This window comes from Spodoptera frugiperda, chromosome 22 (genome assembly GCF_023101765.2).
Source record: "Spodoptera frugiperda isolate SF20-4 chromosome 22, AGI-APGP_CSIRO_Sfru_2.0, whole genome shotgun sequence".
NCBI classification, from domain to species: domain Eukaryota; kingdom Metazoa; phylum Arthropoda; class Insecta; order Lepidoptera; family Noctuidae; genus Spodoptera; species Spodoptera frugiperda.
Genome location: NC_064233.1, coordinates 5,880,286 through 5,908,243, shown reverse-complemented (window position 1 = coordinate 5,908,243; position 27,958 = coordinate 5,880,286). Strand labels below are relative to the sequence as shown.

General features: G+C 39.2%; 2 protein-coding genes across 5 annotated transcripts; one reads left to right on the top strand and one right to left on the bottom strand.

Moving 5' to 3' along the window:
• Nucleotides 1-4,677: 4,677 nt before the first annotated feature.
• Nucleotides 4,678-8,048, bottom strand: LOC118279805 (uncharacterized). Its single transcript, XM_035599591.2, has 4 exons — nt 7,911-8,048; nt 6,446-6,518; nt 5,560-5,723; nt 4,678-4,757 (listed from the first exon to the last, which is right to left on the bottom strand). Exons 1-4 carry the CDS (start codon nt 7,987-7,989, stop codon nt 4,735-4,737), a joined length of 339 nt encoding a protein of 112 aa, XP_035455484.2. The 5' UTR covers nt 7,990-8,048; the 3' UTR covers nt 4,678-4,734.
• Nucleotides 8,049-15,700: 7,652 nt separating this feature from the next.
• On the top strand, nt 15,701-21,104 carry LOC118279806 (kunitz-like toxin PcKuz3). 4 transcript variants are annotated; one of them, XM_035599592.2, is made up of 4 exons: nt 18,841-18,994; nt 19,787-19,840; nt 20,190-20,244; nt 20,904-21,104. In XM_035599592.2, exons 1-4 carry the CDS (start codon nt 18,937-18,939, stop codon nt 21,022-21,024), a joined length of 288 nt encoding a protein of 95 aa, XP_035455485.2. In that variant the 5' UTR covers nt 18,841-18,936; the 3' UTR covers nt 21,025-21,104. The 4 variants fall into 4 exon arrangements, with proteins under 4 accessions (XP_035455488.1, XP_050558384.1, XP_035455486.2 ...); XM_035599595.2 differs by lacking the exons at nt 18,841-18,994; nt 19,787-19,840; nt 20,190-20,244; nt 20,904-21,104 and adding exons at nt 15,701-15,866; nt 17,035-17,089; nt 17,654-17,831; XM_050702427.1 differs by lacking the exons at nt 18,841-18,994; nt 19,787-19,840 and adding an exon at nt 15,708-15,866 and having other exon boundaries at nt 20,904-21,101.
• The last annotated feature ends 6,854 nt before the right edge of the window (nt 21,105-27,958 follow it).

Genomic DNA, 27,958 nt, shown 5'->3' with positions numbered 1-27,958 from the left:
ACATAGATTGTTATGTTTCATTAATTTAAGTTTCATTAATGGGAATTGATCGTCATAGCGCAATTCTTAAGACGAACGTGCTATAAGTATAATACGTTACGACGTTTTTTGTTTTTTTTTTTACTAGGACGTGCTATTCATCTGAAATGTACAAGGTGCTAAATATCATTTTAATATACCTGACCATTGTAGCCGACTATTGTGCTGTTTTCGGTAAATAACATTTAAGTTATTCACAAGAAATTTAAGCTTAAATAAGTAATAAATAAATATCTTTGTACAACTTACCATAACTGCTAGGGAGTGGAACTCCTTGCCGGAGTCTGTGTTTCCCGATAGGTATAACCTGGGTGTCTTCAAGGCCCGAGTGAAAAGATTGCTTATGGGCAGACGTGCTCCATCGTAGGCCGCATCATCACTTACCATCAGGCGAGATAGCGGCCAAACATCGACCCATTAAATGCAAATCCTCCGCTAACGTCGGTCACCGGTGACCACCACGGCGTTCAATGTTGTTTTGTTTCTTTGTTTGTTTTTTTTTAAAACGTTGCCCCACATTAGGATTTTCTCCTGAGTCGTGGTTGCGTTGACAAACATACAATTTCACATGCACATGACACCCAGACCCGAAACAACAATTTGTGGATTAAACAAAGAGTTGCTCCGTGCGGGAATCGGACCCGCTACCCGTTGCGCGGCAGCCAGTTGCCCAGCCACCGCGCCAACCGTGCAGTCAATGTGCTAATAAATATTTTGTTTGTAGGGTTACAGGATCCAATTAATCCAATATGTTTACAACCACGGCACAAAGCTGATGAACACAGATGTCAAGCAAGTTTTAGAAGGTCAGTTAAAAATGCATAAATACATATAAATTAATTAATTAGACTCTTACATACATACATATCGTCACGCCTTTAATCCCCGAAGTGGTAGGCAGAGGTGCACATTATGACACGTAATGCCATTGTGTACACCCACATTTCACAATTTATGTTGTAAGTCCCATGTAATAGGAACGAGGTGGTTTTTAGTCAGTAAGAGACTGCCTCGTTGGTCGAGTGGTCGCAAATGCGACTGGGACATAAGGGGTCTCGATTCGATTCCCGGGTTGGGCAAAGTATTACTGGACTTTTTCGGTTTTTCGTAAATTTCTCAGTAGTAACACGGACTCTGGAATTGTGCCCAGTATATGGCAATAGGCTCACCCCCTATTACATGGGACTTATAACACAAATGATGAAAAGTGGGTGTACATTGTATAGCGGCATTACGTGCCGTAATGTGCACCTCTGTCTACCCCTTCGGGGATAAAAAGTTGTGACGTTGATATTAAATATTAAATTATTTCTTCAGGTATTATTATGATAAGGATAAGAAAAAATGTTTGGCCTTTATATTTGGCGGTTGTCATCCCACTGAAAATAATTTCTTTCGAAAAACTCAGTGCGAAAGAATGTGTATGAGCAATACACCGCACCATTTTTAAATAGTTGGTAAGTCTATGATACAATGTGATAGGGGTGAGACTTCTAACCCGTTAAGGCTGAGTACTACATCAAATTTTATGTACAAAAAATATAATGTGGGGTGCTAAACCCCCTCCCGCTAAAAATTATGACTATTTAAATATTTTTTTACTTTATGTGGTATCAAAGGTTGTATGCGTCGTAGAAACAAAAAAAAAAAACGACAAACGGTAGCTTATAACCTTGGCTAACTAATTCATTACTCTTTTCATATGTTTGATAATATTTTGGTGAGAAAAAAAACATTTCTGAATTATTTTTACCTATTTTTCAATATTTTCAATTGGGGGTTCAACCCCCCCTCCCTAATATTTTTTTATCGATAATATTAGATGTAGTACTCAGCCTTAACGGGTTAGAAGTCCCACCCGTATCACATTGTAGAATAGAATCAGGCGATACTTGGTGGATCCATACTACACTAACAACACAATAGATTTTTAGTTTTAAGATTAAATTAAAGATTAGTTTTATATAGAAACTGTATGGAAGTTGTATAGAAGCATTATTTCAAAATGTAAGTGTACATATGTGGGCACTATGTTTGAAACAACCGCTATTTTATATTCTTTACAAATTGGTTTTATTGTCCCATTAGTTTTGACGCTGTATTGTCGTTACATTGTTCCTACATATATATACAATAGGTAAATGATCAAATAATGTATCAGAGATATTGTAAAAATCATTTTTTAAAAAGAGTAACGATGGAGTTTCTTGCTCGTTCTTCTCCATTCGAAGCAACACTTTGGAATGAGCGCCTAGCTTCACTGACGGACGGACTGACGGACAATTCAATTTGACGTTTCAAAAGTGCCTAATTTAGGATTAATTGAAATAAATGCTTTGACTTTGACTTTTATTCCGCTTATACATGTATTTTTTATCATGCGATGTGGAGTCCTCCCGCCCGCAATTAAATGCTTATTAAGCAGAGGTGAATTTGAGCGGCGGGAGGCATCGAGTGAACACATATAATTTTGACTATTTTAAAGTTATCCGGTAGGTAACGTAATTATTTGGTTCATTCATTATTTATTTAAAATATAATAATTATTATTTTTCTTTTAATTAATTCAATTAGTTAAATTTTTTCTTCTTCTATTTTTATCTAGACACACGGCAGTGTGTCCGCCAAGTTCGAGCAAAAAAACCGACACACCGGCCGTGGGTTATATTACACGAACCATTTCGGGCCAAGTTCGACCCACCTATAACTCAAAATCTATTTTATCTACGCATATGAAATTTCTAGTATCTGTCGAGATCTACTTACTTATCTAAAATACAAAATTTCATTAATGTACCTATTGTAGATCTTGAGATATTGACGTCAGAAAATCGCTATTTTTACTATACACTCACTGACTGACTCACTCACTCACTCACTCACTCATCAAAAACCTAGACCACTTCCAATGGTCGTATTGACTTGAAATTTGGCATGGAGGTAGGTCTTTAGGTCAAGGTAAAGGAAAAAATCTGAAAATGGCCAAGTGTGAGTCGGTTTTAAAAATAATGAAGGTGTAAATTCATACCCCTAAGGAACTAAAACAAAAAAATTATCTATATCTTCCAATGGTCGTACCGACCTAAAATTCGTTACGAAGGTTTGTATTTAGTCAAAGTAAAGTAAAATAAGAAAAAAAGAAAATAAACCTTACAAAAATAAATGAAATCCCACCCAAAACATAAATGTGAAAGGCTGCCAAGTTCGATAATATTGGAATGCTTCGCCTATAAAAGAAGTGAGATCTAAATAAGTACCAAGTTCCATACACAGACCTCAGTTAAAAATGATATAACTTGGCAAGTTTTAATAGAAAATTATATACTTGACTCATTGCGTTTAGTAGGTTTATAACAAAGTGTGTGAAAACTTGCCAACTTGTTATATCATTTTTAACTGAGGTCTGTGTATGGAACTTGGTACTTATTTAGATCTCACTTCTTTTATAGGCGAAGCATTCCAATATTATCGAACTTGGCAGCCTTTCACATTTATGTTTTGGGTGGGATATTTTTAAATGTTATTTGTTTTTTATTTTTATAAGTAATGTTGTTATGTGTATGATGTGTTATGTTATGTTATTGACGTGTAAAAGTGTTATTTTATAACCTACTTATAGAAATAAATATCATTTATCATTTAAAAATATAATTTTAGAGTATCTTAAATAAATATATGATGTAAAAAAAGTTTAATTAACAATATACAAAACGTGTTTTATTTCATACATATTCCCAAATTGGTCTAGTGACTGCAAGCAGTGCTGCCGAGCAAGACGTATCAGGTTTTACCTTTTTTAAAACGAAAGAAAAAGTTAATAAACAACGTAATGTGTTTTATTTTGTACATAGGTATTCCTAAAATTTTAGTTGCTTTTTACAACTAAAATTGTTTGTTTGTTTTTACATTCACAAGTGTTTTTATTGTATAAGCCTTTAAACGAGTGGATTACCTGATGGTAAGCAATCGCCGTCGCCCATGGACACCCGAAACACCAGAGGCGTTACAAGTGCGTTGCCGGCCTTTGGGGGTTATGAATTTAACGGTAGTTGGGGAATCGGCGATTGAGAAGATTAGGAAGGTGGGTAATTGGGCCTCTGGTAATCTCACTCACACTACGCAAGCGTTGTTTCATGTCGGTTCTCTGTGAGGCCGTGGTACCACTCCGGTCGAGCCGGCCCATTCGTGCCGAAGCATGGCTCTCCCACACTTAACGTAACGTGGCCTGCCCATTGCCACTTCAACCTGCATATTTCGAGAGCTATGTCTGTAACTTTTGTTTTTTGGCGAATTTCTATATATCGGATTTTGTCGCGTAAAGATACTCCGAGTATAGCTCTCTCCATCGCTCGTTGGCTGACTCTGAGACTTTCTAAAAGGCCAGCAATTAGGGACTATGTCTCAGTTTATTTTGTATAAATAAATGAAATAAAAAAGGAAAGAAATTGGTTTAATTTTTTTTTATATAATTTTACAAGAAATAGAGCTTTCGTGAGACATACTAAATTAATTATTATGTTATCGGCGTACTCACGTACTCGTAACTGTTTGACGAGGAACTCGACTAGTTTCAAGCGCATGGCTTTAGAGGCTCAAATTCATGAGCAGCATTCCGCGACAATCGCCGCATCGTGTGTGAGTAAGCCGATAACATAATAAAGAATAGACCATATAATCCGATTTATTTTGTGATGATCATCGTTTGCGTTCATAGTCATCTGAAAAATTATAAAATAATATTATTAAAGTAATTGTTTTACTTTCGAACTGAATAAAACAAAAAAAAACCTTTAGGGTCGGTTCATATCTGACGTAAAATACGTCGAGCGTATCATCGGTCGTACTGACGTATCATTGGTTGAGTGTGAATGGTCAATTGTTTTTCTATACATTTGTCTGTTCTGGCGTTACGCGACCGATGATACGCGACCGATGATACGCGACCGATGATACGCGACCGATGATACGCGAAGCATGTTACGTCAGATATGAACTGACTCTTAATTTCATAGACAAGCTATGGTTAATGTATTTGGCTTGACATAAGCTAGTAAAAACGTATGACTATTCGTGTTACATTGTTCTCACACAATTAAACCAAAGAAACAATGCGTAACCAAGAATTGTATTGTGAATCTGATATAAAAAGAGTAACCTATGGAGTTTCTTGCTCGTTCTTCTTCATAGGAATCTACACTTTGGAACGAGCAAATAGCTTCACTAGGGGAACGTCCGACAGACAGACATTATGTTTTCTTTACATTGTAATATTTGCTTTGAAGTTCAAAAGTGCCTTCCTGGTCTGCTTAAAATAAATAATTTTGACTTTGATTTTGAATTGACCTTGACTTTGACCTTGACCTTGACTTTGACCTTGACTTTGACCTTCACGTTGACTTTATGTCAAGCCCAAGCATTGAATTTTCGAATGAAGACAAACGAGCTGAATAATATTACTTGTTTCTGCTTCAGTTATTTTCCTATTGGTGTAGTGGGACCCCAAAAATATTTTTGACTTACCAAAGTGATGGTATTCGTCGGATTCGTCGCTTTCGTCATCCCGGATGCAGGCTTTTTTACATCTCCTTCTTGAAGTGAACACGTGCATAGGATGCACGCATCCAAAATTGGGCCTTTCTTCGGCCCAGGACTTACAGACTTCCTCCACTTGGTCGTAAAAATACCTAAAAAAATACTAGTAATTGTTTTCTTTTTTATGGAACAAGCCGGTAAACGAACAGACGGATCACCTGATGGTAAGCAATCGCCGCTACACATGGACACTTGAAACACCGAAGGCGTTACAAGTGCGTTGCTGGCCTTTTGGTGGTTAGGAATTTAAGGGTTGTTGGAGAATCGGGGATTGGGAAATCTGGGAAGAGAGGTAATTGGGCCTCCGGTAATCTCACTCACATAATGCAATTGTTGTTTCACGTCCGTTTTCTGTGAGGCCGTGGCGAGAAGTATGGTTCTCCCACACTTTAAAAAAGAAATCATCTTTACACTTCAGTGTCTACAAGTTACTCCTTCTGTGTCTTCAAAAAGGGGTCATGGATGTATATGGTACTTAGTATAGACAATAACGTCACGCCTTTTATCCCCGAAAGGGTGAGCAGAGGTGCACATTAGGTTATGTAATGCCGCTATACAATGTACACCCGTTTTTCACCATTTGTGTTGTAAGTTCCATGTAATAGGGGGTGAGCCTATTGCCATATACTGAACACAGTACCAGACTCCGTGCTACTACTGAGAAATTTTCGAAAAACGAAAAAAGTCCAGTAGTACTTTGCCCGACCCAGGAATCGAACCCGAGACCTCTTGTACGGCAGTCGCACTTGCGATCAACGAGGCAGTCTTAGTCCTAGACCGCTAGTATTATAAAAAATGGCAATAAGCAGCTTACTTTCTCTTATTGCAGTTAGGTTCGTCCATCAATGCCATTCTGTAAGGCCCGAAACATTTTGGATCTCGTCCTCCTGAAACCATAACGATAGTTAATTATAATCCTACACTAGGAATTTCTCCGGCGCGATCTCATGGCGGAATGGAAGCAGCGACTGTCACAACCGAGGGCTGGACTCGCTGTTATTGCAGCGGTAAGTCCCCTCTTTGAGGAGTGGCTAGAGAGGCGTCACGGCGTCCTCACCTACCGCCTGACGCAGGTGCTTACCGGACCAAGGCGGGAGAAGTAATTGGATGATACTCCCCCTCAAAAAAAAAAAAAATCACTAGGAATTTAATAATGCGGTGATGTTACAGTAGAATACATCCTTGACCTTTTTTTTTAAGAGGGAAAGTCATCCAATGTCTTTTCCCACCAGAGGCAGTGTCAGACTCTTACTGACTAAAAATCACCCCGTTCCTACTCCTGCTTTTCGAGCCGGGCGCAGGGGGGTAAACTCGCTAGGTAGTCCGCAGTTCCGGATCAGGCATCAGCCCTACTGGGCCCCATCTGATTTCTGATGCCTAAGTGTCATCTGATGTGTGCTTACCATCAAATGGACTGGGCCTCATCTACATCCCGGGGTTGCGAACAACCTAAGAGGTTACCGGGGCTCAAAGCAGGAGTAGGAACGGGGTGGTTTTTAGTCAGTAATAGTCTGATACTCCCTCTCGCCTCGCTCAAGTAACAAGTCATTGGATAATTTTCCCCCTTAAAAAAAGAGTGGAATACACTTTTTTTGTAAAGAACTACAACTAATTTTTAAAAGAGACCAGGCAGCAATCAGCCAAGCCCGCCACAACATCCCATGTTACATTGTCAGCAGCTCCAGGTCGGGCATCAGCTCTACTGGGCCCCATCTGGTTTGGCTCTTTGAGGCGTGCGAAACGCGACGCGCCGTACGCCCGGGTCTGGTTTTGGTTGGGCGGCGAGCTACCCTTGCTTGCTGTGACATATGTTTTGATAAATGAGAATGTGTCAAATGTCACTGTCAATCACTACAAATTTCACTTTAAGTGTGGGAGAGCCATGCTTCGGCACGAATGGGCCGACTCGTCCGGAGTAATATCACGGCCTCACAGAAAACTGCCGCATAACGCTTGCGTTGTGTTTCGTTGTGTGATAAAGATAAAAGATAAAGATAAAGATATTGTTTATTTGCATTAACATGAGTGAGATGTGAGTGGATAGAGGTTACCGGAGACCCAATTCCCCCCTTCCCAATCTTCCTAATCCCCGATTCCTGAACAACAACCCTTAAATTCTAACCCCCAAAAAGCCGGCAACGCACTTGTAACGCCTCTGGTATTTCAAGTGTCCATGGGTGGCGGCGATTGCTTACCGTCAGGTGATATGTCTGCTCGTTTACGTGTTTCATAAAAAAAGGTATAATTATAAGATAGCAATATGATATATATTTATTTACCCAAATCTGGCTTACAGTCAGCAACGATGAAAATATATGAACATAGGTATATTGAAACAATATTCAGCAGCTTATACATTTCAAGAGGCTCGTACTCTCTACTGAGGGAAAAAAATTAAATAGTAATTTGTTTAAGATTTTAAACGCTTATCTTTTGAAAAACTAATGTTTTGTATAACACAATTTTAATTAATAATTAATTTAGAATCAATTACCGTTTGTTTGGGGCGAGCATCATTTGTCAAATTTTCTTTAAATATAATCTAAAATGAATTGAGTTTCTTGCTCGTTCTTCTCCATTCGAAGCTACACTTTGGAACGAGCGCCTAGCTTCACTGACAGAGAGACTGACGGACAATTCAATTTGACGTTTCAAAAGTGCCTTATTTAGGATTAATTGAAATATATGCTTTGACTTTGACTTTGAATTATTTATAAGATTTTAGAGCAGAATTCTAGTGTTGAACCGCACACCCAGATGTTGCAGGTATCGAAACCAAGCCACGATATGCAGCAGCCAATTGCCCAGCCACTGCGCCAACCGTCCAGTGACAGTCACTCAGCAATAGGTGTTACTACGGACTACCTATCGGGTTTACCGGGGTTCCGGATCGAAAAGCAGGAGTAGGAACGGGGTGGTTTTTAGTCAGTAAGAGTCTGACATTCCCTTCGACCTCGCCCAACTCATTGTTTCACTCACGAGAAGTCATTGGATGATCCCCCTCCCCAAAAGCAGTAGGTGTTTTATTGAACTACTAACTAGACTTATGTTACATTAAAATGTAAAACTGTTGCCATCACTGTTGTTCCTATTTTTTGCTTCTCTTACTCTTTCTATGAGTCGTAGGATCCCATTTTGTTTGTTTTTTTTTAAAACCTTGCCCCACCCTAGGATTTTCTCCTGTGTCGTGGGTGCGTTTACAAACATACAAGTTCAAATACACATGACACCCAGACCCGAAACAACAATCTGTAGATCACACAAAGAGTTGTTCCGTGCGGGAATCGAACCCGCTTCACGTTGCACGGCAGTCGGTTACCAGCCGCCAACCGTGCAGTCGAGTATTAAAATGTAAAACTGTTGCCATCACTGTTGTTCCTATTTTTTGCTTCTCTTACTCTTTCCATGAGTCGTAGGATCCCATTAAGGGAGGATATTTGGCAGAGACCATGCGGTAGCGTTCTCTGATCAGCATGAGGCTTTTAAACTGCAATCTTTTTTTTTAAACGAGCTGACATATCACCTGATGGTAAGCAGTCGCCGCCGCCCATGGACACTTGAAACACTAGGGGCGTTACAAGTGCATTGCCGGCCTTTTGGGGGGTTAGGAATTTAAGGGTTGTTGTTCGGGAATTGGTTATTGGGAAGATTAGGAAGGGGGGAATTGGGCCTCCGGTAACCTCACTCATACAACGAAACACAACGCAGACGTTGTTTCACGTCGGTTTTCTGTGAGGCCGTGGTATCACTCCGGTCTATTCGTGCCGAAGCATGGCTCTCCCACATTTAAACACACAACCCGCTCCAAGCTTGGAGATTGAGAAATACCTTCTTATGCTCCTAGTACAGCAGCGAATTTTCACGGAATATTTACGTTATCCTTAGCATAGCCCATCTCTGGCGGGGAAGCACCCTTTTTTTGAGGGGGGAAAATCATCCAATGACTTCTCTCGCCTTGGGCGAGGCGAGAGGGAGTGTCAGACTCTTACTGACTAAAAACCACCCTGTTCCTACTCCTGCTTTTCGAGCCGGAGCCCCGGTAACCTGCTAGGTAGTGCGCAGCTCCGGATGTAATCATTCTATCATTACATCTCTGGCGTTGTACCAACTGAATAATTTTCCCAGGAATATTTATAAAATTACGGTTCAATTACACTATACTTCGTCAAGGTAAATATTGAACATTTTTATACAACTTGCTATGTCGAGCCAGATGCTTACAATCATTCGGATCGATTTTACATTTGGCGATGCACCTACAAATTATTTTGGGAATAGTCGTTCTGAAAATATATAAATAGTATTATTATAGTGATTTGCGACCACTCGACCAACGAGGCCGTCTGCCGGAGAAGGGATTCTGGTTCGATTCCCGGGTCGGTCAAAGTATTACTGGGCTTTTTTCGGTTTTTTGAATATTTCTCAGAAGTAGCACGGAGTCTGGAATTGTGCCCAGTATATCACAATAGGGGAACATAAGTCCATACAAATGTAAAAAATGGGTGTACATTGTAAAGTGGAATTAAGTGCCATAACATGCATAAAACGAGCAAATATCTTACCAACTATATGTTTATGTGATCATGGCGGACGCATGCACTTATGCACTCTTTTTTCGATCCGAAATTGTTAGCAGTGCCCCCACAACCACCGTACACGTAGAAAATGCACTCATCTTTTACCTGGTCGTAATAAAACCTGAAAAAATTGACTTTTTTTATACGTTGCCCCACACTAGAATTTTCTCCGGTGTCATGGGTGCGTTTACAAACATACAAGTTCACATACACATGACACCCAGACCCGAAACAACAATTTGTGGATCACACAAAGAGTTGCTCCGTGCGGGAATCGAACCCACTACCCGTTGCGCGGCAGCTAGTTGCCCAGCCACCGCACCAACCGTGCAGTCTTCGAAATAGGATAGCATTCCTACTGTCGTCCTCAGAGACATTGAATGATTACTTAAACTATTCCTTAGTAATGATTTGTATTGAAAACAATTGCTAAGGACTGGGTTAAGTATCCATTAAATGACTCTGAGTACGGCGGTTAATACTATTTAACCAACTTCTAAAAAATTTAAGTTCTCAGTTTGACCTGTATGTATTTATGCGGTTTTGATAATTGATTTTGATGCGATTTTCAGCATAGTGTTTTTTAGACTTAAGAAAAGGTTGTATATTCCTCGACTTAACAGAGTGATACCACGGCTTCACCGAAAACCGACGTGAAACAACGCTTGCGTTGTGTTTCATTGTGTGAGTTAGGTTACCGGAGGCCCAATTCCCCCATCCCAATCATCCCAATCCCCGATTCTCCAACAATCCTGAAATTCCTAACCACCAAAAGGCCACCTCTGGTGTTTCAAGTGTCCATAGGTGACGGCAATTGCTTAAAATCAGGTGATACGTTTTCCATAAAAAAATATACCAGCATAAAAGAGGTTAATGGATCGAGATGAAATTTAGAACAGGGGTCTGAAATAACACATAGACAGTCACCGCTTTATAGATATAGGTAGATATCCCACCCACTCGCACGAAGCGCTTCGCTTCAAGCTTCCTTGTGCGAACTGCTAGGGAGTGGAACTCCTTGCCGGAGTCTGTGTTTCCTGATGGGTATAACCTGGGTGTCTTCAAAGCCCGAGTGAATAGGTTGCTTATGGGCAGACGTGCTCCACCGTAGGCCGCATCATCACTTACCATCAGGTGAGATAGCGGCCAAACGTCGACCCATTAAATGTAAAAAAATATATATATATACCTTTCTGAGTACGCCAAGCAGAGAATTTCTTCACTTATTACGTCGTGTGGTAGATTACATCGCGGCTCTCGTGCTCCTAGGACTATAAAGAGGATTGTTAAATGCTGAAGTTGAAGACTGCCTCGTTGGTCAAAGGGTCTCGGGTTCAATTCCCAGGTCGGGCAAAGTATTACCGGACTTTTTTAAATTTTTCGAAAATTTCTCAGTAGTATCACGGAGTCTGGAATTGTGTGCGGTATATGGCAATAGGCTCACCCCCTATTACATGGGACTTATAACACAAATGGTGAAAGGTCACACATACAATGTACACCACATTGTATGTGTGAGTGAGCTTACCGGAGGCCCAATAACTCCCTGCCCATCTTTCTAATCCCCGATTCCCCAACAACTCTTAAATTCTTAACCCCCAAAAAGCCGGCAACGCACTTGTAACGCCTCTGGTGTTTCAAGTGTCCATGGACGGCGGCGATTGCTTACCATCAGGTGATCCGTCTGCTTGTTTACCGGCTTATACCATAAAAAATATCGTAGTTGCAGTTGCGAGGCAAGTATCAATATAAAAAAGAATTAATTTTACCCAAGAATGCATTACAGTCAGCGGCGATGCACAGCAATATTGGAAGAATAGTCAACAGATTATACATTTCAGTAAAATTGTGATTTCTATTGAACGAAGTTTTGTAATTACTATTTAATTTAAATAATCAAACGCTTATCTTTTAATAAACTAATTTATAATAACAACTTTTTCAACTAATCTTTGTTAATTCGAATTAATTATGGCTTGTAGTAGAAATATTGATATTTTCAGTATTAATGGAAATATTTAATTACATCGAAAATGGATTCTGCGATTAGGTATACTTATAAAATCAATTGTAACTAATGCATCGCTATTAAGTCTGGGAGAGCCATGCTACGGCACGAATGGGCCGGCTCGACCGGAATGATATCACGGCCTCACCGAAAACCGACGTAAAACAACGCTTGCGTTGTATGAGTGAGATTACCGGAGGCCCAATTTCCCCTTTCACAATCTTCTCAAACCTCGATTCCCCAATAACCCTTAAATTTCTAATCCCCAAAAGGCAGGCAACGCACTTGTAATGCCTCTGGTGTTTCGGGGTGGTTTTAGTCAGTCTGACGGCTTATTCCTGCCGAAGCATGGCTCTCCCACTCATACTGGAAGACCAGGGGGCCTCCTCCGGTTCTCGAATGCGAAGTTTCGTTTAATCTTCGGCCGTAGGTTTTATTGATTTACTAATAAAATTACTTAAAATAATGTTTCATTTCTAATTCCATATCAAAACTTATTTATTTATCTTCATTTCTTTCGTTCATTTTTGTTCACAAAAGTTCGCAATAAATAGAATTCTAAGTGTGGGAGAGCCATGCTTCGGCACGAATGGGCCGGCTCGACCGGAGTGATACCACGGTCTCACAGAAAACAGACGTGAAACAACGCTTGCGTTGTGTTTCGTTGTGTGAGTGAGGTTACCGGAGGCCCAATTCCTCCCTTCCCAATCTTCCCCATCCCCATTCCCGAACAACAACCCTTATTTCCTAACCCCCAAAAAGCCGGTAACGCACTTGTAAAGAGTCTGGTGTTTCAAGTGTCCATGGGCGGCGGCGATTGCTTACCATCGAGTAATACGTCTGCTCGAAAAAATAATAATAATTGTAGTATGCAATCTGCGAAGTTTCGGACGAAATTTCGTTTTTCGTTGAATTAGAGTAGGTCCCCAGATGTGGTCACAAAAAGTATTATGTTTTCCTGTTACCGCCATGTTTATATTTAATCACTAATCGATAACCTGTTGAAACCGCGTGGGACTACTTAGTGTATAATATTTTCGTATTGTTACTTTTATACTCTTTATAGTCCAGTCATTTGGTAGTTTTACCTGGAAAGTTTTCCGGGAGTTTTGAAAATTGGTGAATTTATAGATTTGGGTATGCTCTTTTCGAATTTCAACTTTGCCACCTCGTACGACCGCCGCTCGCGCCGCCATATTGAAAAAATGGCGCCTAAAAACGGTTTTTTATTAATATCTCCGTTCCGACGCATTTTACAAAAAAATATTTATCTACAAAATTAAACTAGAAAAAATTTCCTACAAATTATGTATTGATAACTTTTTCATAAAATCAATAGTTTTTGGCGTACGAGCGCCGCAAAGTATTATTTATCTGCACCACCACGTGTACAAAAAATGTGTGTTGTGTAGCAACGACTGTCGCAACCGAGGGCTGGGCTCGCTGTCATTGCAGAGGTAAGTCCCCTGTTTGAGGAGTGGCTAGAGAGGCGCCATGCCGTCCTTACCTACCGCCTGACGCAGGTGCTTACCGGACACAGATATTTCGGTAGGATCCTGTTTTTGATTGGGCGGGAGGAAACGCCCGGGTGTCATCACTGCGAAGACCGCCCGGAGGACACGGTGGAACATATAACATAACACATATAACATCAGAAACAGGAACCTACCGAAACTAACCTGTTTGTACAACACACATTGTTTGTAAACGGTTTTTTATTAATATCTCTGTTCCGACGCATTTTACGAAAAAATATTTATCTACAAAATTAAACTAGAAAAAATTCCCTACAATTTATGTATTGATAACTTTTTCATAAAATCAATAGTTTTTGGCGTACGAGCGCCGCAAAGTATTATTCATCTGCACCACCACGTGTACATACAATGTGTTTTTTTTAAATGTATCAATTCTTAAAAACTAATTATGATATCTCGTTCAAACCAATTTTCTTTGAAAGTTTCCATTAAAATCTACAGCATATATTTTTTTAGTTTTCTTACTCACTTATTTTAAAAGTTAGAGGGCAGGACACATTCGATAGACCTCATTTTTCCACTTTGGAAGTGTCTATCTTTCAAACAATTGATTTTGATGAAAAATGGTTTTAGGAACCATGACGTATTTTTAATGGCCTATCCATAGACAACCATCACGGATAGGTTAGACGAAAAAAAAATTTTTGAAGAGGTGCAGTGACCGCGCTCTCTCCCCCCTCTACCTCGGAAACGGTGCACCGTATAAAAAAAAGTTTAGACAAAAGTTGTAGAGAATTTTGTATTCTACAATATTGGTATTAAATGCAAATACCAAAAACCCATAGGAAATGAGATATTACCAAAAAAGCGCAAAGAAACGTTTTTTGGGACCTTTGGACCTTAAAATTTAATAGTTGCTTACACCCTACCATATGTAGGTTTTGAGACAAGTTTCAGATCTAAGAGGAAATAAAACAATGTTTTAAAGGTTAAATGATATACATTTTATAATCTAACTGTGCAATATTATGACTGATATCATTTGACCTGTGAAGACCTTGTTACAGAGACGTATTTGGGTACCTACTTTCCCACTAGCCAATTTCAATCGTAATTTAAAATAAAGTAGTCCGTCAGTTACATAATTTAAAATCATATCGTCACGCCTTTTATCGCCGTCAGGCAGAGATTCACATTATAGTACTGTACAATGTACACCCACTTTTCACAAGTTATGTTGTAAGTCCCATGTTTTATTTGGTCTAATATACAGTATGGAGATCACTCAAATTAAACTACAAGTAGTACTCGTCTACAGAAGCATGCATACTAAATATTTCACCGAAAATCGAAAATAAAAAAATTGAAATTTTTAAACAAAATAATTACTTACTTACTAAAAACCTACTCCTGCTTTTCGAGCCGGAACCCCGGTAAACCCGCTAGGTAGTCCGTAGCTCCGAATTAGGCATCAGCCCTACTGGGCCCCATCTGTGGTGGTCTTTGAGGCGCGCGCGGAACGCAACGCGCCGCACGCACGGGTCTGGTTCTAGTCGGGCGGCGAACAACCCTTACTCGCCGTCCGCAGACCCGCACTTACGGTGGCCGGAGATCGTCACGCGATCGCCGACGCCCAGAGTGTCTCTCGCGTCGGCTGGGGATTGAGAGGTTCGTTCCCTCACGCGCCCCACCTCCTTGCAAATTACCCACTACCGATAGTAAAGCGAATACATCTCTGATTTTATTGTAACTTTCAGTGAGACATAAGTACTAAATTAATTATTTATGTTTTCGGCTTACTTTACTCACGTAATGTTTTGACGAGGAACTCGACTAGTTTCAAGCCATGCTAGAGGCTCATATTCATGAGCAGCATTCCGCGACACACGACGCGGCGATTGTCGCGCTGCTACTGGCGACTCGAGGATCGCCGCATGAAACTAGTCGAGTTCCTCGTCAAAACATTATGTGAGTAAGCCGATAACATAATAATTAATCGGATACATCCCTGTTATATTTGTCACTTATAATAACAAGATAAAAACATTTTAATATCAGTAGCAATCGTTTGCAAATTAGTATACGGACGTAAAACAACTGAATATTGTTACAAAATGAAGTTTCTCTATTTCCTATTGACTCTGTTATTGGTCGCTCTGTGTGAAGCTAGAGGTGAGTTTTTGTTATTTTTTACCGACTTCAAATAAAGATAGAGGTTCTCAGTTTGTCTTGTATGTATGTATGCATGTATGGTATATACTTTAGATACAATCACAGAAAAGCATATATATCATTAATATTAGAACTTGAGACGGGATATTTACCATGTTTATCTATTTTTATGAGTTTCCAATATTTCGGCACTGTTGCAAGCGCCATCAGTTTATCCGTGATCATGGCGCATATCGGAAACTCATAAAAATAGAAAAATATGGTAAATATCCCGCCTCAAGTTCTAATACTAGTGTTAATGAATATGTCAGTTTAAAAACTTATATCAGAAATATATTATCATGTATGGTTTCCACGATTATCTCGCAATTGGTTGATTTTGATGTGGTTCTGAGAAAAGTTTTTATTACACTTAGTAGTAGATTTTAGTATGTTGATCGACTTCCAAAATTAAGATTATAGTAGTTTTTTTTAATGTAGTTTGTTCAATATACATAGCATTTGGGAGAGCCATTTTTTTATATTTGATGAGTGAGTTTGGCCGCTATCTCATCTGGTGTTTGCTCGTTAACCGGCTTATACCATAGAAAAAAGAACATAACATCACGCCTTAATCTCTGAACGAGTGTATAATGTATCAGATATATACATACCTACAGAATAATGTATCAGAGATATTGTAAAATTTTTTTTTTTTTTAAAAAGACTAACGATGGAGTTTCTTGCTCGTTTTTCTCCATTCGAAACTACACTTTGGAACGAGCTAGCAACCTAGCTTCACCGACAGACAGACTGACGAACAATTCAATTTGACGTTTTAAAAGTGCCTAATTTAGGATTAATTGAAATACATGCTTTGACTTTGAATAAAATTTCTTTAACACGCACGCTTAAAGTTCCAAAATACCTACTAGGCTTCCTATAACGCAGGCGCGGGCGCCTCGCTGCTAACAGCTGATCATACGAAAGCACGCGTGCGCAAAATATTGTTGTTTTGTTATTGTGATAAAAATAAAACTAATGAGTATACAAACAGAGTTTCTTTGGGAAAGTTGTTTGTAATCATGAGTACAATCACGTGTTTAAATATCGTTCACTAATTACCAGTCACCCTATATAAATAATATTATAGATTTAGGAAACAAAATATATTTTTTTGTTTTTACAGATCCGAAATGTCTTCAACCGAGAGATCCAGGGATGTGCATGGCTTATATACCCATGTATGTAGTACAATATATTATCTATACTCTTTTATACATATATAAGGAGCAATGATAGGAATTATAGGTAGCGCTTATTAGCCTAAACTTTGAAGAAGAAGCCTAAACTTTAAGTGTGGGAGAGCCATGCTTCGGCATGAATGGGCCGGCTCGACCGGAGTAACACCACGGCCTCACAGAAAACCGACATGAAGCAACGCTTGCGTTGTGTTTCGTTGTGTGAGTGAGGTTACCGGAGGCCCAATTCCCCCCTTCCCTATCATCCCCATCCCCGATTCCCGAACAACAACCCTTAAATTCTTAACTCCCAAAAAGCCGGCAACGCACTTGTAACGCCTCTGGTGTACTAACTCACCTATCACCTGATGGTAAGCAATCGCCGCCGCCCATGGACACTTGAAACACCGGAGGCGTTACAAGTGCGATGCCGGCCTTTTGGGGGTTAGGAATTTAAGCTTTGTTGGGTAATCGGGGATTGGGAATTGGGCCTCCGGGCCTCTTCAATCGATTTAGCTGAATTTTTGTAAATTCGTTTGGTTTACATGGCTCCATTTTATATTTCAGGTACGCGTTTGACAGTGCCAAGGGCAGTTGTGAATTTTTCGTGTATGGCGGTTGTCAGGGAAACGACAACCGTTTCCCGACTTTAGAAAGTTGCCAATCGGCCTGCCACTGATACTCCTGAAAAATACTCTGTCATTAATTTGAATTCATTACAATAAATTGTTTAGTAATATTTTAATGAGTCTTTATTTTATCTATACTATACTAATATACTTACTAATATTATAAAGCTGAAGAGTCTGTTTGTTTGTTTGTTTGAACGCGCTAATCTCCGGAACTACTGGTCCGATTTGAATAATTCTTTTTGTGTTGGGTAGTGCATTTATCGAGGAAGGCTATATGCTATAAAACATCACGCTATGACCAATAGGAGCTAAGCAGAGCGGGTGAAACCGCGCGAAAGTAGCTAGTTTTTTAATAATGATTTGCTGTTTATTTATTTAATACCTTGACTGCACGGTTGGCGTTCGATCCCCGCACGGAGCAACTCTTTGTGTGATTCACAAAATGTTGTTTCGGGTCTGGGTGTCATGTGTATGTGAACTTGTATGTTTGAAAACGCACCCAACACAAGAGAAAATCCAATAAAACAGTAAAATGTTCAATTATTACGTTTCTTAAAGAAAAAATAGTCAAAATTAGATCTAGAATTAGAATTAGCTCGTGCAATCCCGCGCCCAACGCAACAGTATTATTTTCTTATGCAAACATTATGCAATATAATTAAATAAAAAACAATTAGTGATTTTTATTTAATTATAATATAAATATTAATTACTGCCTATTAAATATTAAGACTGCCTCGTTGGCCGAGCGGTTACAAGTGCGACTGCCGGGCAAGGGGTCTCGGGTCGGGCGAAGTATTACTAGTTTTTTTACGGTTTTTCGAAAATTTCTCAGTAGTAGCACGGAGTCTGGAAATGTTCCCAGTATATGGCAATAGGCTCACCACCTATTACATGGGACTTACAACATACATTGTGAAAAGTGGATGTATATTGTACAGTGGCATTACGTGCCATAATGTGCACCTCTGCCTACCCCTTCGGGGATTAAAGGCGTGACGATATATTAAGTATGTATGTAAATAATTAATTAAAAAAATGTCGCAATAAATTAGTTTTTAAAACAGACAAGCGTTTGAAATTGTATAAAATTACCTTAATTTCACAACTAATTAGAGAATTAATTGGCTAGCTTAGCTGTTAAACAAACATATTATTATCAGTAGCAACTGTCTAAAATTACTATACGGACGTAAAACAACTGAATATTGTTACAAAATGAAGTTTCTCTATTTCCTATTGACTCTGTTATTGGTCGCTCTGTGTGAAGCTAGAGGTGAGTTTCTGTTACTTTTAACCGACTTCAAATATCGTAGTGGCCCGGAGGTTCAAGACGCCCGCTTCTTATGCATGAGAGTGCTGATTCAAAAACTACCAGCAAGTACCATCTACCTAGCGGGTTTACCGGGGCTCCGGCTCGAAAAGCAGGAGTAGGAACGGGGTGGTTTTAGTCAGTAAGAGTCTGACACTCCCTCTGGCCTCGCCCAAGGCGGGAGAAGTCATTGGATGATTTTCCCCCCTCAAAAAAAAGTACCATTGTGACTTGTACCGAGTTATATGTACTTCCTAAGATTATTTAGACACCACTGACAAACTGTGAAGGGAAACGTTGTGAGGAAACCTGGGCTTCTAATTTCTAATTATAAATTTGAAATCGCTGTTCGTTAGTCTCGCTAAAACTAGCGATTAGCTAGACCGATTTGGCAAATTTTAGTCTTAAATTATTTGTGGAAGTCCAGTTTTAAAAGGTGAGAAAAAATATTTGAAGCAATACGAAGTTTGCCGAACCATATAATAATATTTTTTATTGTAAAAAACTGAAGAGTTTGTTTGAGCGCGCTAATCCTTGGAATTACTGATTGAATTTGATAAATTCTTTCTGTTGGATAGTCTATTTATCGTGGAAGGTAATAAGCTAAAATGGCTGAGACCTTAGGGCTAAGCATAGCGAATGAAATCGCGAGAGAGTAGCATTGAATTGAATAGCCATAAAATTTGGCCAGATCCACTTAAACCTAAATCTATACTTAATGGGACTTTCTTTCTTTCTTCTCCCTTCTATAATCAGGTCTACGTCATAGCCTCAAAGAATACTATTCTAAATACTATTCTGATTCCATAAGTAAGTATACCTTCGAAAGAATTTTCTTTGAACTCCTAAGCATTGAGGAGTTGTACCTTCCATCATCAGCTTATTGACATTATAAGTCAGGCAAAATACCTAAAACCTTTTCCTAAGTTAGGTAAGCGGTTTTCAGTAGAGTAATTATAAATTTTAAATTGCCAACCCGCATTGAGCAATCGTGGTGTTTAATGCTCAAACCTTCTCCGTATGAGAAGAGACCTTTGGTCAGCAGTGGCCACTTCAGGGCTGTTGATGTTGTTAAAATACCAAAAATAAAAATCGATTCTGTACCCATTTTCCGAGAGTCGTTTTTCCTTTAAACTGTTCACTGTTATTTTTTTTACAGATCCGAAATGTCTTGAGCCCTCTGACCCTGGGATGTGCCTAGCTTATGTACCAACGTATGTATTAAAATAATATAGGGTATCTGGTAATTAGTGACCGATATTTAAACACGTGTATCTAAGTGTGGGAGAGCCATGCTTTCCTTCCGATACCACGGCCTCACCGAAAACCGACGTGAAACAAAGCTTGCGTTGTGTTGCGTTGTGTGAGTAATACTGGAGGCCCAATTCCTCCCTTCCCGATCTTTCCAATCCCCGATTCCCCAACAACTCTTAAATTCCCAGCCCCCAAAAGGCCGGCAACGCACTTGTAACGCCTCTGGCGTGTGTCCATGGGCGGCGGCGATTTAAAAAACGTGATACTCATGATTGCAAACCACTTTCCCAATTTTTTTTTTGTAAGTATAGTTTATTTCTATCACAAATAAAACAACAAAATTTCACGCGCGTGTGCTTTCGCATGATCAGCTGTTAGCAGCGAGGCGCCCGTACCCGCGTTATAGAAAGACTTATAGGTATTTTGGAACTTTACGCGTGCGTGCTAATAACATTTTTATGCATTTATTCGATTGTGTTTTTGTCAATTACTTTTATCATACTTTTACTTTGACTATGACTTTAACTATGACTTTGACTTTGACTTTGACCTTGACTTTGACATTGACCTTGACATTAACTTTGACTTTGACTTTAAAAAATAATTTGATATTTTTCAGGTACACTTTCAATAATGCGAAGGAGCTTTGTGAATTCTTTGTGTATGGAGGTTGTAATGGGAATAACAATCGTTTCACGACTTTAGAAAAATGTCAAGAGGTCTGCGAAGTAAAGTCCTGAAAACATAATGACATACATTTGAATTTATTTCAATAAATTGTTGTATTACTGCCGTAATCAGAGACATTTAATGTTTACTTAATTTGTTCTTTAGTACGGTAATAGTTTTGTTCCGCAAACAATTGAGTAATCATTAGACGTCTCTGAATACGGCGGTTAATATTTAAAAAACCTTGTATTTTATTTTGTACTACTTCACTTGGTTCGTACATATGGTAATTAGGATGCTTTGAAATATGTATTTGTTGCATCCATAATATACCTACACGATGACATCGTCAGAGTCGCGAGGAGCCAGTGGATGCAGGTGGCGGCTTGTCGTTCTACGTGGAAGACCAAGGGGGAGGCCTTTGTTCAGCAGTGACGTCTCTCGGCTGATGATGATGATAATAATGTAAAAATCCAGATGGTACATACCTCAGACATGAGAGGGATGAGAGATGAGGTATCCATTTAAGCCACGGCAGATCCTTTAAAAGCTTTAAGGTAAGCGTCCACAGGCCCGCATCGCACGCATTCCGTATGACGTCATCGGTACGCATCGCATGTAGGTATTGCTGATGATGCGGTCCGTACGATGCGGATAAGAGGACTCAGTTGTATGAGTTTCTCAACGAGATGTGTATATTATGTGTTCTATACGTGTGATGCAGACCTGTGGACGCGTACCTTTATACATTATATATACAGGGTGTCCCTGAAGTCGACGTCCAACAGGCACCAGATGATCGGCAAGGTTCCAAATGTTATCAGAAAAATATAAAAAAAATCTAAGTCCTACAGTTTTTAAATTACAGTGACTTATGTGTTATTCACGAAAAAGTACACCCTGTGCCAGTTTTTTGACTCTTGTTGCTACAAATCTTTATTTTTTCGTCTGCAGTCTTCCTTACATTATCCTGAATAGTGCTCCAGTAATATGGAATCATAAATTCTAAGCCAACTGCTTTAGATTGGAAAACATTGTTAGTTTTAGAGGAACCAAATACTCTGAATAAAATTTTCACCTTGCTTTAAGTGACTGTACTGAATAAATTATGTATGGTGCTGGTAGTGGCAAATTTCACCAAAGTTGGCGCATTTAATGAGGATTATAAAATGGTATAGCACTTTGCAAATTATTTCTTAAATTCGACACAAAAAAAGTTTTTTCAACGAAACTCCGTTTCGATGAATTTATTTGAACTTACTAATATTTCTTCTAGTGTACTCAAATCATACGTTACAACCTCATATGCACTAGACAGCACTTTGCACGCTATTTGTTATCATCATGTTGAAAAACAGCGAGGATCTCTTGTCTGTTTACCCGTGATTTCGCTTGCAGCTTTCGTCGGCAATATTACTAGACTTACTAGAGGAACTGATGTTGTGTATCATTTTTCACTAAATAATATTGAATGATTGCAATATGATGTTCATAGTGCATGTAACACATTATCTAATGTGTGTAAAATCAAAAGGAACGGACGCGGCAGCGTCATGTATACAGCATATCGACGCGGTAGTGGTGTGGTGTACATGAGCCCTTACGCACAATTACTCGTCATATCCCCATCAAAAAAAAAAAAAAAGAAATGGTTGAATCCTCCGATTAAGTTACGTGTTCATGCCTTGTGATCAAATGCGGGATGAAGTATCAAATATTCTTTAGTTTGTCGAGAAAGAGTTATTTGCACCGTTACAAGGAATTGCAGGTAAAGCAAAAAATAATTTAAAAAATAAATAATCAACACGGCGCAAAAAAGCCAGTGCTCAGCTAAAATGCCGAAGCCCGAGCACGATGGCTCGAGATGCACAACACCAGTTCGTCTAGCGATAATATTGCCGACGAATGCTGCAAGCGAAATCACGGGTAAACAGACAATATTGTTTGACAAGAGATCCTCGCTGATTTTCAACATGATGATAACAAATAGCGTGCATGCTGTCTAGTGCATACGAGGTTATAACGTATGATTTGAGTCCACTAGAAGAATTTTTAGTAAGTTGAAATAAATTCATCGAAACGGAGTTTCGTTGAAAAAACTTTTTTTGTGTCGAATTTAAGAAATAATTTGCAAAGTGCTATACCATTTTATAATCCTTATGAAATGCGCCAACTTTGGTGAAATTTGCCACTACTAGCGCCATACATAATTTATTCAGTACAGTCACTTAAAGTAAGGTGAAAATTTTATTCAGAGTATTTGGTTCCTCTAAAACTAACAATGTTTTCCAATCTAAAGCAGTTGGCTTAGAATTTATGATTCCATATTACTGGAGCACTATTCAGGATAATGTAAGGAAGACTGCAGACGAAAAAATTAAGATTTGTAGCAACAAGAGTCAAAAGACTGGCACAGGGTGTACTTTTTCGTGGATAACACATAAGTCACTGTAATTAATAATATAATAATGACTGCACGGTTGGCGCGGTGGCTGGGCAACTGGCTGCCGTGCAACGTGTCGCGGGTTCGATTCCCGCACGGAACAACACTTTGTGTGATCCACAGATTGTTGTTCCGGGTCTGGGCGTGATGTGTATGTGTTGTATGTTTGTAAACGCACCCACGACCTAGTTAATGTGGGGCAACGTTTTTTTAAGAAAAAAAAAAAAAAAAAAAAAAAAAAAAAAAAAAAAAAAACCAATTTTTCTGTGAACAGTTGGAACTTTGCTGATCATCTAGTGCCCGTTGGACGTCGATTTCAGGGACACCCTGTATATAGCAATTCGAAGCTTGGATATTTAATAAAAAACACAACGTTCTACAAACTAAAATGTCATTTATTTATTTTTAATTGGAACAAAATAACAATTACAAAAAATAACCTTATCTAGCACAAATCACCACACAATCAATTAGCACGTAAATAAATCAAAGAAATAATAAGCAATTACCTACATAACAATAGAAAAATATAAGTCTCATGATCCTTGATGCCCGTCTCTTGCCTCGCCCAAGGCGGGAGAAGTCATTGGATGATTTTCCCCCCACAAAAAAAAACCCTGTGACGTTTGCTTTTATAGACTCTTAAAAACTGTTATTTCTTTGTTCCTAACAATATATTATATTTTTTGTGAAAAGGAACGCTGCCGCACACTCATTGTTTTTCCTGTGACGTAAAACTGCGTTTACAAACATAATACAGTAACTAGATTCAATTATTAAAGGAAAAATAATACTATTATGTCTTACTATCGTAGATAAAATTACGTTAAGATAGTTATTATTAACAATTCCTATAAGGAAAATCTCGGATTATTTCCACGCGAAGAAACACGTGAAGTAAAGATAAACTATTACAGAAGTGTGGGTGAGCCATGCTTCGACTCGAATGGGCCGGCTCGACCGGAGTGATACCACGGCCTCACAGAAATCCGACGTGAAATAACGCTTGCGTTGTGTTTCGTTGTGTGAGTGAGGTTACTTGAGGCCTAATTACCCCCCTTCCCATTCCCAATAACCTTTAAATTCTTAACCCACAAAAGGCTGGCTATGTATTTGTAACGCCTCTGGTGGTTCAAGTGTCCATGGGCGGCGGCGATTGCTTACCATCAGGTGATCCGTCTGCTCGTTTATCGGCTTATACCACAAAAAAGGTAAATATAATCCACACTCCACATCACCGCGCGTTCTGAGACATGATATACTAAACAGAAATATAACACGTAGCTAGTATAAAAACCGGTTTTTGCACGACATTACACATTTTATATCCTTTTATCGGAAAATTATCATAATTTATACATTCTTCGTGAGTCTGAACATTTTATGCGGATTCAACAAATTTAATTTTTAAATTGCTAGCTTATTGCCTGTGGTTTTGCTCACACTGTTCAAATTTTAATCAAAAATCACTCTATTAATAAATAAAAATCGTATAATAATCCGTTCAGCAGTTTTCGAGTTCATCGCGAATATGCAAACAAATCTAGGGGACTATGTTTTTTAACAATTGTGTTAGGATGTTTCAAGTATGGGAGAGCCATGCTTCGGCACGAATGGGCCGGCTCGACCGGAGTGATACCACGGCCTCACAGACAACCGACGTGAAACAACGCTTGCGTTGTGTGGTTGAGGTTAGCGTACGCCCATTATTACCCCCCTTCCCAATCCTCAATTCCCCTACGACCCTTAAATTCCTAACCCCCAAAAGCACATCGCACTTGTAACGGTTCTGGTGTTTCAAGTGTCCATGGGCGACGGCGATTGCTTACCATCAGGTGATCCGTCTACTCGTTTACCGGCTTATACCATAAGAAAAGAAGGAAATTTTATTTATTTTCCTCATTGCTTTTATAAGTTAGAGCGAGTACGACCCTGGCAGGAAAATCAATGTTATTGGTATAAAATAAGATGAAGACTAACTCAGGTATTACTTTACTCTAGTACTTTGACTATAGTACTAAAAATATCTATAGTACCTACTATGTTTTCAATAGTGAAATTCTTGTATCTCTTCATTAGTGTAGTGTTGTGCATTCAGGATATATTTGCAGCTATCTCTCAACCCAAAAGTATGTACTTTTTGTTATTTTATCTTTTTTCTGGGATAGGCCGGTAAACAAGCCAATGGAATAATGGAGCTCCTGATGTTAAGCAATCGGTGACGCTAAGATAGAAGGAGGTAATGGGATAAGCCCACCACAGCCTTCCAAATTCGTGTTGAAGAGCCATGCTTCGTCACGAATGGACCGGTTTGACTGGAGTGATACTAACCGAAAACCGACGTGAAACAACGCTTGCTTTGTGTGAGTGAGGTTACCGGAGGCCCAATTACCCACCTTCCCAATCCCACCACCCATTCCCCAATAACCGTTTTTTTTTAAACACGGCCGGTAAACAAGCAGACTTATCACCTGTTGGTAAGCAATCGCCGCCGCCCATGGACACTTGAAACACCAGAGGCGTTACAAGTGCGTTGCCGGCTTTTTGGGGCATTGCCGGCTTTTATGAAATAGGGGGCAAACGAGCAGACGGGTCACCTGATAGTAAGCGATCAGCGCCGCCCATGGACACCCGCAACACCAGAGGTGTCTCAGGCTCAGTCATACTTCTTTTCATGGCATGTAAGCAAGAAACTTTTAGCGTAGTACTGGATTGTCTTGAGTTGTTGAGGATCATAATTGTACCTATTTTATTATTACTAATCTTTAGCAGAATTCAAAGAGTGTTTAATATAAAATTTTAATGTATTTTTCAGGCCGTGAATGTTTGGATCCTATCGATCCTGGAATGTGTTTCGCGGCATATACCAGGTAAATATATTTTTTTTATACCACGACTGTGGCAACAAATCACACGGCCCACCTGGGGCCTTAGTCTGCTATTACAATTGTGTCAGAATGGTCGATCACTGAGCAGTGCGAGAGGGACGGAGCTATACAACGGAGGACACAATTGTAATAGCAGACTAAGGCCCCTGATGGTAAGTGGTTACCGGGGCCTATGAATGCTTGCAATATTTAGGGCATTACATGCGCTTTGCTTTATAAAAAAAACGAGGAAAATAAATAAAATTTCCTAACACAATTATTAAGAAACACAGTCCCCTAGATTTGTTTGCATATTCGCGATGAACTCGAAAACTGCTGAACGGATTATTATACAATTTATATTTATTTAAGGCAAAGCGCATGTAATGCTCCAAATGTTGCAAGCCTTAATAACTTTTCCACCAGAGATGTGCTATGCTACGTTGCTGTGGATGCGTTTGGCATCCACCAATCATATTCATTGGTACACATAGCTTAGCACTGGTGGAAACGGACTCAGCTAAGCTATGTTTTTTATATGGAAAGATGCGTGCTATGGATGGCTTCCCTACCATCGATACATCGTATACTCGAGCTACGTGTCATTCTCGCACAGCTACATAGCTTAGTATCAGTGGAAACAGTCACACAGTTTCACAGCTTAGCTATTACATCTTCGTAGCACAGTTGCATAGCACATTTCTGGTGGAAAAGCACCCAAAAGAAGACATTAGACCAAAGCTTTCATGGTAGATATCCCACCCACTCGCACGAAGCGTTTCGCTTCAAGCTTCCTTGTGCGAACTGCTAGGAAGTGGAACTCCTTGCCGGAGTCTGCGTTTCCTGATGGGTATAACCTGGGTGTCTTCAAAGCCCGAGTGAATAGGTTGCTTATGGGCAGACGTGCTCCATCGTAGGCCGCATCATCACTTACCATCAGGCGAGATAGCGGCCAAACGTCGACCCATTTAATATGTATATAAAAAAAGCTATTTTTATTTAAGTTTTTTTTTATACTTTACAGATATGCCTATGATAAAAGTAGTGGAGATTGCGTCGAGTTTATCTATGGAGGGTGTAAAGCCAATCGTAACAATTTCTCGTCGATGGACGATTGCAGAGCTACGTGTGTACCTGAAAAATAACCTTATTTTCTAAATCTTAAGATATTAAATAGGATTGAAAAAAAAAATCGGTTATTGTACTTAATTTTATTCCATATTACTTGTAGCTTATGTCAGCTGCTTCACCTACGTTTCCGTGAGATAAAAAGTGATCTATGTGTTATTTCAGACAATAATCTACCTTTGTTTCAAATTTTATCCGGATCCCTTCAACCGTTTTGATTTAAATGAGTAACAAACAAACATACAAACTTTCGCATTTATAATATTGGTAGGATTTAGAGTCAAAGACAAAAATATTTATTTTAAATGGCACTTTTGAACGTCAAAGCAAATATTATAATAATATTAAAAATGTTTGTCAGTCAGTCCTCTAGTGAAACTATTTGCTTGTTCCAAAGTGTAGATTCCTATGGAGAAGAACGAGCAAGAAACTCCATAGGTTACTCTTTTCCAATTAGGTTCACAATACAATCCTTGGTTACATTGTTTTGATTGCTCCAACTATGTGAGAACAATGTAACACCAATATTCAGTCTGAATATATTTTCAAAGTGTATTTGAAAATACA